Genomic DNA, 11,353 nt, shown 5'->3' with positions numbered 1-11,353 from the left:
TACCCTTATACGAATTTATCCTTTTTACGTAGAATATAAATACATAGAAAATAAAATTGTTATTGGAATTTTCGTAGGAATTTGTAATTTATTCTAATGTTAATGCAGAAATATATTTGGAATTTCAATATTTTTTTTCTAAAAACATTTCTTATACAATAATACATATTTACTTGTTTTAAAACGATGAACTAAATTTTTTTTTAGATTTTGATTATTCTTACGTCAATCGATTAGACTTAACCTTGTGAGTATCACTAAAGAGACGAGATAATCAAAATAATATATACCAAAGCGGCAACCAGAAAAAGAAGGTAAAAAATTAAACTCGCCATGTAAAATTTAAATAGGTCCGTGTTAATCCTAATAAATTATTGGTCTTGTTTTTTATTTTTAATTTCTTGCAGTTTGTTATTCATTTATTTTTCAAACAATCCTTCGAGTACTACCTACTCTTAACTATTAATTAAAAAGCATAAAAAAATATAAAACTATATTTTAGTTTAACTTTTTTATTATTTTAACTTTAATTTATTTACAAACTAAAATCTAAACAACAGATTGTCTTAACTAAGTAGGATACATAAAAATAATATTATGTATAGAATAAGGTTTTTAGTTATTATGTCTACAAGGGCAGCTGACGAAACCTCAAGTTTTTTTCCACGTCCACTAGAGCCCCAGTATCGTCTTGTAAAGATATGCCGCGAGCAAATGCAGAAATGAGACCAAGAGATGCAGCAGGCTTATCTGCTGGCACCATGTGACCAGCTCCACGGATCATCACTTCTGTTAAATTACCGGCTGTTTTATAATAACTGTAAAAAAATAGGCATTTTATAATAACTGTAAAGAGTAGGTACTATAGAATAATTAGAGAAATAAAGAAATATACAGGTACACAGAGAAACAAAAAACTGATCTTATAATGGTTCCTTTTTTAAGGTACGGAACCCTAAAAGTAAAGAACTTAATTATTTTATAATCTTACCCAGCTAAGTTTCCATCATGATACCATGATTTGCGTTTGGCTGTCTTGAATTCAGTTGTTCCAGAAAATGAGAGGCTTTCGTAAGTGTTAACGGAAGGATGGTATGCGACAATGATGTCTAAGTGGCCACTGAAATAATATATATTTTTATAAATATCCATCAGTTACGCGTACCTTGAACGTCCATCGAGGTGATATTGTGATAAACTAGCAATACTCACTTATAAAGCATTACTTTGTAATTTTCAAGTAATTCTTCCAGCCACGGTTTAGCACTTGCCATAAAATCAGGCACAAGTTTTCTGTACACAACTCCAATGGACGTGAAGTTTGTATTTCCAACGTGTATAGCGCGCCTTATATCGTCTCTTTGAATGTAGTCGAGATAAGCCCCGTCTAAACTTATATCATCTTGCAAGTAATTGTAGAGGTTGTTCAGCTTAGACTCAGAAAGGAATAGTTGTAGAAGATAATTGTAATACTGAAAATATTAGAATAATAATACGTGTTACCAAGTATTTTTAGGTTTTGAAAGGCAAGTCATATATAAATAAAAAATAAGAACCAAAATTGTTAGTTGTTTCTGAATATGTCGCAAATCGCGGGATACTTATGTGTAAAGATAATAAATATTAAATAGCATATCCTACTTACAGCGTATGCCTTTAGCATTTCCCCAGAATTAATGAATTGTACCACAGCGGCCTCCAGTTGCATCATAACGTTTGCTACTTTGTCATCTATTAAGCCTGCTTCCCGAACGAAGTAGCTATATCGTTGCAAAGTCAAGGGATCAATAAATCCATTACCAATCGCCAATCCCTAAAAAAGACAAAAATATAATACCTACAGCATATTTCATTTACTTATATGCTATGTCATTGCATCTTTATGCCGATGCTATTAAAATAACATTTCTTGACTGATAGATTTGCAAAGATCACTTAAAATTAATTGTATATTTTTTAATACATCTAAAAATGGTTGATAGATGTTTAGGTGTAAATCTTAATGTAATCTACAAATGTGTATTTTGTGAATTTAAAAGCAATTATATCCTTCTATATTAGTTATTTATAATATTAAATCTCATTTTGTCATATTGTTTTTAAAACCAACCTGTAAATTAATAGGTTCAGCATGATGTATATTCCAAAGTATTTGAACCCCAAGTGATGGTATGTGCTTGCCGGCGTAAGACTCGCCCGCAATTGTAAGAGGAGCTTTACGAAGCTCCGGGAACAAAGTTAGAAATTGTTGTAATGCAGTATATAAGTTTTCCCCGATCTAAAATAAATGTATAAAATTGTTATTTTAGAAAAAAAATATAAAAGTTATTATTTTTATTAAGCAATTTTATGCATCGCGCCAATAACGATTACACACGACATTTGAGAATATAGGCGTTAAAATAATAATTAATTATAACGCCTATAATGCCATTAATAACTTTTTAGACAGTCAGATTTCAGCCAAGAGTCGTCTATAGATAGATATATTTTATATTATTATGGTAAAGAATGTAAACAAGAACTCTATAATTTAATTTATGATTGCTTAATGATTATTATTTACCGTGGTTTGATTAGTGGCAAAACCGCGATCATCGTCGGTGAAACTGAAGCCCGTTCCTACAGGATTGTCGATGAAAAGGAGAGAATGATTTTTACCCCAGGAGTACTTTATTTCTGGAACACATAAAATTCATTTGATATTTTAGAATTTTATTTTTTATAATACGCTCTTTGATGACTAAAATACGTTATTAATTACGTAGAGAATTATTATTCTAAACATTCTTAAATACTGATGCGTACAATGAAATTTAAATTGAATATTAATAGGTATTCATCACATATTAACTTTTTGTTTTAAAGCTTAATATTTACCCTCTAAACGGTCTTCATTAACGACGAACGGACCTATTTCAGTGAATAAGCCGTACAATGAAGAAGCACCTGGTCCACCTTGTAACCAGATAATCCAAGGAGTTTCCTCTACAGATTTCTCCGCTACTGGGAAGTACCAGAACCATAGATTTGCATTGTATTCCTTATTTACCTACAACACAAAGAAAAAAAGGTTAAATATTTTTTTTTTTCGGCACTTTTTGTGTAGGCACCCTAAGAAATTCGTGAATTATCACCCAGTTGAACTTAAATAAGCACACTTTGTTTTAAATATTGAAATGCCATAAGCTTCGATAACGACGTCTGTGAAGAAAGATATGATATAAGATATTATAATAACTATTACATTATTTATTGTTTTCATTTACTTCATATAAAAAAATATAGTTAATACGCCATTCAGATTTCTGCGTAAAAATGTTTTTGTGTTCTTTTTAAATATATTTAAACTATGATCTAAGTACATGAGCATAGGTACTTAATTGTAAAACTTATTCAATTTTGTTCCTATCGAGGAAAAAATATTTCAATTAAAAATAACAGCAAAAGTTTTTTTATAGAATAAAAACAAATTGTGCAACTTACTGTAAGATAACCAGCGTAGCTCGTCATACCAGGAAGTAAATAATCTGGATCAACATAAGCTGCTTTTCTCGCTTCTTCAAGTTGGTTGGTTTCTATGAGTGGGGAAAGAAGAAGAGGTTCTCCTGCATCGTAGCTCATACGGGCACGTCCAGGGCGATACGTTTTTTCCATGAAGGACACGATAGGTTCCGGTGCTTCACCCGGTGGTAATTCCGGATGTGGATATTGTTCTAGACATGCTATTTGATGGATGTACCTGTGTAAAGAGATTTTAGTATATAATTTTAATTATTTCTTTAATATATTAATTTCACTTTATCTACATTTGTAGATTTTATTAAATTTCAATGTTATATTATGTATTTTTAACGACCCCTAATTCCCACGCCAATTAATAACAGTAGAAGCTTAATAATATGTGATACCTTATATATTTATAATATTCCTGTATTATATAACAACTTAAAAGTACATGGAGTTGCATAACCACAGCAATGACTACATCGGCTTTTGCTTGAAGCAACTTTCCCACGGTATCCAGTACCACAGAGAATGTTTTACACATTTACTGGATATAAAAAAATATAGTATTTATATGTGTTCCATTAAAAATCTATTAGAAAATAAATTAAAATCTATATCCACTAATGCCTTTTGACTTTTGACCCATAATTAAAATTTACTTACGTAAAAAGAATTATCCATTTTAGTATCATCTTAAGTTGGGATGGGAGCTAGTGGCCGTCCTGGGGGTTGGCGTCGGAATGGAACCGTAGTACTCGCGACAGGAACCTTGTATACCGGCGTCTCTCACTCTATACTTGTGCCTTGAACTTGGATTTATCTCGATCTTATGTACAGCGTGTCCGGCCAAACTTGTTTACGTATTTATTGCTATTAATTTTTATTATAGTCATCACGTAAGTGATACCTTTATATGACACTTTTCTTCTATTAAATGTTAAATATTATAAATATTATTTAAAAATTAGTTATTAGACCTTTTCTTATAGGTTGTTATTTTTATTTTCCTTCACTTATATATGGAGTACGATACTTATACGAGTACTGATAATACTGTTTGAAGTACCAATTTTCCTACATTTCCATTATAACCATCTATTACAATCAATTGACATAATCTTATCATAAATACATTATTAGCATCAAGTATTTAGTTAAAATTAATTACCTATAAACCAAAACCTTAAAGTCTGAAACTTAATAAATATAAAAAAATTGTTAAAATCTTTATTAATTAAAAAAAAACAAGAGAAGTATCATCTCGCGAAATTAAAACAGCCTGTATACAAGTATCGAACAGGTATGGGGTACCAATGACCTGTTTAGCATAAAACAGCTCCCACGCTCCCGACATTCGCGATAGATTCTTGCACGCTTTTAAAATGTGATTTGCTCTATATTTAGGATGTTGATAGTAAAACAAACATTGATGTTACACTTGCGACGTGAACGTCGTAGCAATTGGCAGTAATGGCCGCGAGGAACCGCTCGGCCCGTACCGAGATTTTCCCACGCACCGGGTTTTTTTCTGAACATAAATTATACATTCAAATTATGTTTTCGAGATATCAGATCATCTCGACGATATGAAGAGGCGCTGATGAGGGTTCTTCTTTAATGGAGGTTTGAAATAAAATATGTTATGTATTAGGTACCTACTCAATAATTCGTAAACTTTATTTTAATTAGGTACCAAAGGGACCGAAAAACTTAATGCTTAAAACTGTATTTTGTAAATGTATTTTAACAAAATACTTTTGTGTACTTTTATATACCCAAAGCAAGAGGTCCGTCGTAGCGCAGTCGTACAAAGTGTGACGCTTAAACGACTAGTTGTAGATTCGATTTGCCACTCGAGGAAATGAAATATTTAATATTTCCATTTACTTTGCTTTAGTGTCGAGGCAAAGCGCGGGGTTAAATTCCGCCACTCAACACGCAAGGTCTACCGAATTCGGCGGAAAATGGGGATTGGATTGTTCTAACACTAGGTTCCCTCTGCGTATCCTGATGTGTGCGGGATACAAGGTGACGCTAAAAAAATATTGCATTACAACAATATTGCAGCTTATTACATAGGTACTTTTGAACTTCCAGAAATAATCTTTGTCTCCTACATTCATACTAAAAATGAGCGACTGTAGTTTTTTATTTTCTAAATATACTATAACTACATAGATATTTAAAGAACTAATGAATATACTATGTTCTCCACTTAAACTAATTTCTCACTTTGCAATTAAACTTATAATTAGAGAAGTGGGTAGGTAGGTAGATAAACGAAGTAAATAAGTACCGATGTAAGGTACATGTTATCATTTTTTGTAAACATTCGATGACATCCACTGATTTTTTGTGATATTTCCACGAAAGATACAAATAAAATAATAAATACATGTCAATATAAACATATTTTTAATTACTTGATCGAATAGATAAAATACCTATGTAGAAATTAAAAATCTGGCTTAGAGTAGGTAACGTTATCTACCTATACTATAAAAAGAGTACCTACAGTTAAAAAACTGTCTGTTTTTATTTGCAGTATATTTAAAAAATAATATTCAAGAAAGTAATTTAAAGATCTGAAATATCTGTAAAGGAAAGAAAAAATCATAATTGTCCAGCTAAATGAAAATAAATAACGAAATACTGCTTTAGTAAACAAGTGTGATAGATAACTTGTATAAGTAGATATAAATTAAATCAAAGAACCGTACCATTCCATAAATGAAGTGCTCGTAGCGGTGTAATGCTTTAAAAAATGCGTAGCGACAAAATTAAAAATGTGAATTAAGTAACAAAAAAAATACCTTTGTACTAAACGAAATATAAAAATAAAATTTGAATTTAGAAGTAAATAAATGCAAATATACCTAACAAAAAGCACATAAATACAGCGACAAAACAGATAACATTTTTGTTTATTAATCACCTACTACGATAAAAAGTTTATTAAAAAGTTGTTTTTATGTTTTGCTTCTAAATTCATATAAATTCATATAAATTTATAATTAGTCCAAGCATTCGACTAATGCACATGTGCTTACAAGAACAATAAATTATTTCAAAAAGAAAAACTGACTTCTAACGACGAATTAAAAAATTATACTATAAAATAATTTTACAAAGATTTTATAATTTTGAAGTCGGTGCCAAGTAAAACAGACAGGCTTAGTAACGTGATATTGTAGTACAAAGTCCTTTACAAAATTGTGTCTAATTACATAGTTCTACTTTATATTATCGTCGGTTAGTAAATATGAAAGAAAATATATTAATATTTTTAAGTCATCACATAAAAATTCTACTTACTCGCGCATTTGTCTTAAGCTTTCCTTGTAACATTTTATAGCAAAGTTGTTTTAATGTGAGGGGAGTCGCTCACCGCGTAAGGTAGACGTGTGCCGTTTTGCTCTGAGTTTAAATTCGTTATTCATTAAAAATAATAAGTTAAAGTCGTGAAAAAAGTGCTCATAGTTTAAAAAAAGTGTTATGCTAAAAATTAGTTGTAATAAAGTGCTTAAACTAACGATTATAGTGCAATTTGGGACTTTTTTACAAGTCAAGTGCGGTCAATGACCGGTCATTGACCTGCATTAGAAATTCTTGACCTACCTGCAAAAAAAATAAAAATTGCATACATTGATATATGCTTTTTTTGCCACAATTTGAGTAAATATAAGCACTGTGCTTCAGTAAGTGAGGAATATCAAGAATTCTGTGAGGATACTGATACGTGCTTTTATCTAAGTTTCATAAGAATTGCGGCCTTTTTTGCTGAGAAAAATAAAGCAACGCCATCTAGCGACGAATAGCGGTAGTAGCAAAAATTTAACAAATCAATTAATTGGCCCATTTCAAAATGGAAGAAATTATGGAGGCACTTCGCAAAATCCAAAAGGATATAGATGCACAGAAAAATGCAATCCAGAATAGCGTCGAAATAGTTACAGAAAAAGTATCAAAAAATATAAACACAATTTTAGATAAAAAATTTGAAACTTGGCATCAAAATCAAGTTAAAATCAAGGAAAAAATAGAAGATCAAGAACAAAGACTTAATTTATTAGAGAAACAGGCACGGAAAAGAAATATAGTGTTCTTTGGCATAGAAGATAATGAGAAATCTTATTTTGATATGGAGAATAAAATTATTAACTTTATAAATGATTATTTCTTACTTAACCTTATAGTTAGGGAGGCGAAGCAGCAAACTGTGGAGTCACTCGAGCGTCATGGAGACCTATTGGGTTGCGAAGCTTAGATGATAACAAGAAAAAAATGTTATATAAAAAATTTCGTTTCACCGGTGGGTTGAGGGGTTATAGATTTTCAAAAATGTAAAAAAAAACTGTTCCATGGACATACTCGAGCGCGTCAGATATTGATATCATCAATTGCCTACGTCTTCTTAAGCATGAAAATATGTTAATCTGACAGTTTCCGTGGTGGAGGTGGTCGTACGTAAGAGTTAAAAATGGCAAAAAAAAAAATATTATCGAGCGCGTCAGATTTTCTAAGGGGGTGTTAAGTGAACCTAAAAAAAAGCTCTTATGTAATAATCTGACGATTTGGATGTGACGCAAGCTCGTAATCGTTGTTTGAAAATGCAAAAAAAAATCGTCATCTTGAAATACTCGAGCGCGTCAGATTAAGATATATATGGTTCATCTTCATGCCCTAGACGTGATATCTCAAAATCAGACGATTATCTGAAGGGACTTGCTTAATCTGACAATTATTAATATTTTTTTAAACCAATACAAGAAACAAGTCAGCTTTACGTTGTATCCCGCACACAGCAGGGTAGGCAGAGGGAACCTAAGGTTAAGACACTCTGTTCCCCACTTTCTGCCAAATTTTGAAGGCATTGAGTGTTGAGTAGCAGCACTTAATGTCACTGTTTTGCCTCGACACCAGAGCGAAGAAATGGAAATATAAATTTTAATAAATATTTCATCTCCTGGAATGGAGATTGAACCCACAACCAGTCTGTTTTACTGTCACACTTTGTGCCACTGCGCCACGACTGGCCTCAATTTTTTTATTCATTGAACGCAATCAATAGAAAAGCTCAAGAAATAGAATGTAACTAAAAGAATGAATGTTTGAAATAGAATACTTGTATTTATAAAAAAAAAGTACAAAAAAAAGTATTTTTTTTAATTTATCATCTTCATTGATGAGTTAGGGACCAATAAATAAAAAAAGAGTGCGATAGGAATAGAAATACGGTGAGAGGAATATATGCAATTCTTAGGTATATTAAACTTTATCAATCAATTTCTATTACTTCGGTTTGTGGAATTTGTCAGATTATATGTTTTTCGTAATCCTTGAATGATTCCCTTCAAAATAAAAAAAAAATTAGCCGCGCTCGAGAATGTCCAGATAACGTTTTTTTTTTACAACTTTGGAGCCCTCTCCCTCCTTTGCGTCACTCTCAAATTGTCAGATTAGTGGAATATACACGATTTAGCATGTAACTAACTTACCCTATCTTAATCTGACGCGCTCGAGAATGTCCGATGATCAATTATTTTTTACTAATCTGATCCTTTATCCTAGATGCGCGGCCATACATAGGAAGCTCATATTTGGTGGAAGTACGTAACCGAGTACAAGGAATCCCCAGTATCTTAATCTGATGCGCTCGAATGACTCCACAAAGTCCCCTCTTCGCCGCCCCTACTATTAACTGTGATGACATACAAGAGGTAAGACGAGTAGGCAAAAAATCTGAGAAGCCCCGACCAATTACAGTCACCTTTGTGACACTTAGCACTAAAATCAAGATTATGAAACAGAAAATGGTTTTAAAAAACACTAACTATTATATAAAAGAAGACTACCCCACACATGTATTAGAGAAGAGAAGAATGCTTCAAGAACAACTAAAAGTAGAGAGAGCAAAAGGTAATAACGTAATTATTAAATACGACAAAATTATCATAGTTAATAAATATGAAGGAAAGGACACCAGGAAGAGGCACCTTTCTACCTCACCACAGCACAATGAAAATACCAGTAATAGAAACATATCACGTAACAGTCAAGTTTCCAAGAAAAATAAAACCTTTTTGACATGTTCTGCATCTCAAAGATCTTCTAGTTTCTCAGAAGGTACGACTAAACAGACTATACTTAATTACTTATCGAATAAAAATGATAAAAGTCAAGAAGGGAATAATATATAGCAACCACCGACACCTCTCTCATGCAAAAAATATACAAAACAGAAACCAACACACACTGATTTATATCCTCCAAGCCGGCTGGTCACCGAGGAGGATTACGACCACTACCTTCCAAAGGAGATGCACCAGTTAAACCAGCTCTACATATCCACCTATAATGTTAGGTCATTATCTTCACAAGAACGACTTATAGAATTAACTGAAGCCTTATCGAATATAAAATATGATATCATTGGAATATGTGAAACTCGACGACTCGGCAATGAAATAGCCGAACATGACAACTTTATTCTCTGTCACACAGGAGAAACACCAGGCATGTATGGAGTGGGCTTTATTATTAAGAAATACCTAAAGCCATACTTAGCTAGCTATATTGGCATTTCAGAACGAGTAGCACTGATACACTTGCACTTACCAAATAAAAACCTTACCATAATTCAAGCTTATGCCCCAACTGAATCTGCAACCGAAGAAGAAATCACGGCATTCTACGAAATGATATACAAAGCCATGGATGTAGCGTACAAGGATTTCATTCTAATGGGAGATTTTAATGCTAAAATAGGGCAACCGCAAAAAGATGAGTATTTAATAATGAGAGGAAACGGCTACGGAGAGAGAAATACCAGAGGCCAAAAACTCATTAACTTTGCTCTGGAAAACAAGTTAGCGATTATTAACACATTTTTCAAGAAAAAATTTAAAAAAAGATGGACATGGCGGTCCCCAAGCGGACAATATAAAAATGAAATCGATTATGTACTAACCAATCGACCACAACTATTCCAAAACATTGAAACTCTAAATATAACCTACCCATCGGACCATCGACCACTTAGATCAGTAATTACGCTCTCAAAACCAATAAAAAGTAGAGCAGGATATAATAATAACAACAAATTTAGTACACTAAAAACGGAACAAGAAATCACCTCGTATATGGAATCTCTACATAAGTATATACCTACGCTAGTAAATGGGGACGCGGGAGACACAGTTCAAAATTATCATGACAAACTAATTAACGCTATGCAGGTCAGCTTAAGAAGAGCACGAATTACAAAACTACATGCAAAAGATCGGCAAATATTATCGGAACGCACAAAATATCTGATAAAAATAAGGCAAGAGTTACAGAAAACTAAAAATAAAAATAGAGCAGTTAGAAACAAACTTAAAGCCCTGTATAAGCTAATAAGTAAATATATAAAATTCGATTACAAAAAATATAGACTTAATGTCATAAAGAAACATCTTGAAGTAAAGGGGAGCTTAAAAAAAGGGTTATAAAGAATTGAGATCAAAAAAAACGTGGATTGAAGGATTAAGGGCAGTAGGTAAAATAAAATACAATCGCAACGATATTATGAATATTGCCACAACTTTTTTCACGCAACTGTATAGTGCCGAAAGTAAAACTGATATTATTTATGAAGAACATTTGTCGTATACACCAACACAAAGTGGCATAAATCCAATAGAAGGCAAAGAAGTAATAGAGGCCATAAAAAAGCTAAAATCTGACAAAAGCCCGGGATCAGATAATATTACCAATGACAGCTTAAAAACAGGTATCACCATACTAGAAGCTCCATTGGTAAAATTATTTAATATGATCTTGGATTCTTCCGAAATACCTT

At 32.1% G+C, this 11,353-nt stretch overlaps 2 protein-coding genes and 1 long non-coding RNA gene across 3 annotated transcripts; 2 read left to right on the top strand and 1 right to left on the bottom strand.

The window, feature by feature from the left end:
- Nucleotides 1-232: 232 nt before the first annotated feature.
- LOC146541196 (uncharacterized) lies at nt 233-3,742 on the top strand. The gene is made up of 2 exons (XR_014878427.1): nt 233-350; nt 3,462-3,742. It is a non-coding gene; the product is annotated as an uncharacterized LOC146541196 (long non-coding RNA).
- LOC146541195 (venom serine carboxypeptidase-like) lies at nt 497-4,506 on the bottom strand. The gene is made up of 9 exons (XM_085192926.1): nt 4,174-4,506; nt 3,487-3,742; nt 2,881-3,052; nt 2,567-2,679; nt 2,111-2,278; nt 1,646-1,813; nt 1,213-1,472; nt 992-1,120; nt 497-818 (listed from the first exon to the last, which is right to left on the bottom strand). The coding sequence occupies exons 1-9, from the start codon at nt 4,200-4,202 to the stop codon at nt 629-631; spliced, it is 1,485 nt and encodes a 494-aa protein (XP_085049052.1). The 5' UTR covers nt 4,203-4,506; the 3' UTR covers nt 497-628.
- A 2,395-nt stretch (nt 4,507-6,901) lies between these two features.
- Nucleotides 6,902-9,723, top strand: LOC146541194 (uncharacterized). Its single transcript, XM_085191203.1, has 2 exons — nt 6,902-7,691; nt 9,205-9,723. Exons 1-2 carry the CDS (start codon nt 7,376-7,378, stop codon nt 9,708-9,710), a joined length of 822 nt encoding a protein of 273 aa, XP_085047329.1. The 5' UTR covers nt 6,902-7,375; the 3' UTR covers nt 9,711-9,723.
- Nucleotides 9,724-11,353: the final 1,630 nt, after the last annotated feature.

This window comes from Heliconius melpomene, chromosome 1 (assembly GCF_056956725.1).
Source record: "Heliconius melpomene rosina isolate 202511_hmr_F chromosome 1, ASM5695672v1, whole genome shotgun sequence".
In the NCBI taxonomy this organism is placed as follows: domain Eukaryota; kingdom Metazoa; phylum Arthropoda; class Insecta; order Lepidoptera; family Nymphalidae; genus Heliconius; species Heliconius melpomene.
This window is presented reverse-complemented; position numbering and strand designations above follow the sequence as displayed.

What these genes read in the sequence shown, in the direction of transcription:
- LOC146541195 (XM_085192926.1), bottom strand. Translation starts at nt 4,202, where the DNA reads ATGATACTAAAATGGATAATTCTTTTTAC. An exon ending in AAATGGATAATTCTTTTTAC is followed by an intron (nt 3,743 to 4,173) that starts GTAAGTAAATTT and finishes CTCTTTACACAG; the next exon opens with GTACATCCATCAAATAGCAT. An exon ending in TTGCCACTAATCAAACCACG is followed by an intron (nt 2,279 to 2,566) that starts GTAAATAATAAT and finishes CATTTATTTTAG; the next exon opens with ATCGGGGAAAACTTATATAC.
- LOC146541194 (XM_085191203.1), top strand. Translation starts at nt 7,376, where the DNA reads ATGGAAGAAATTATGGAGGCACTTCGCAAAATCCAAAAGGATATAGAT. An exon ending in CTTTATAAATGATTATTTCT is followed by an intron (nt 7,692 to 9,204) that starts TACTTAACCTTA and finishes TCGCCGCCCCTA; the next exon opens with CTATTAACTGTGATGACATA.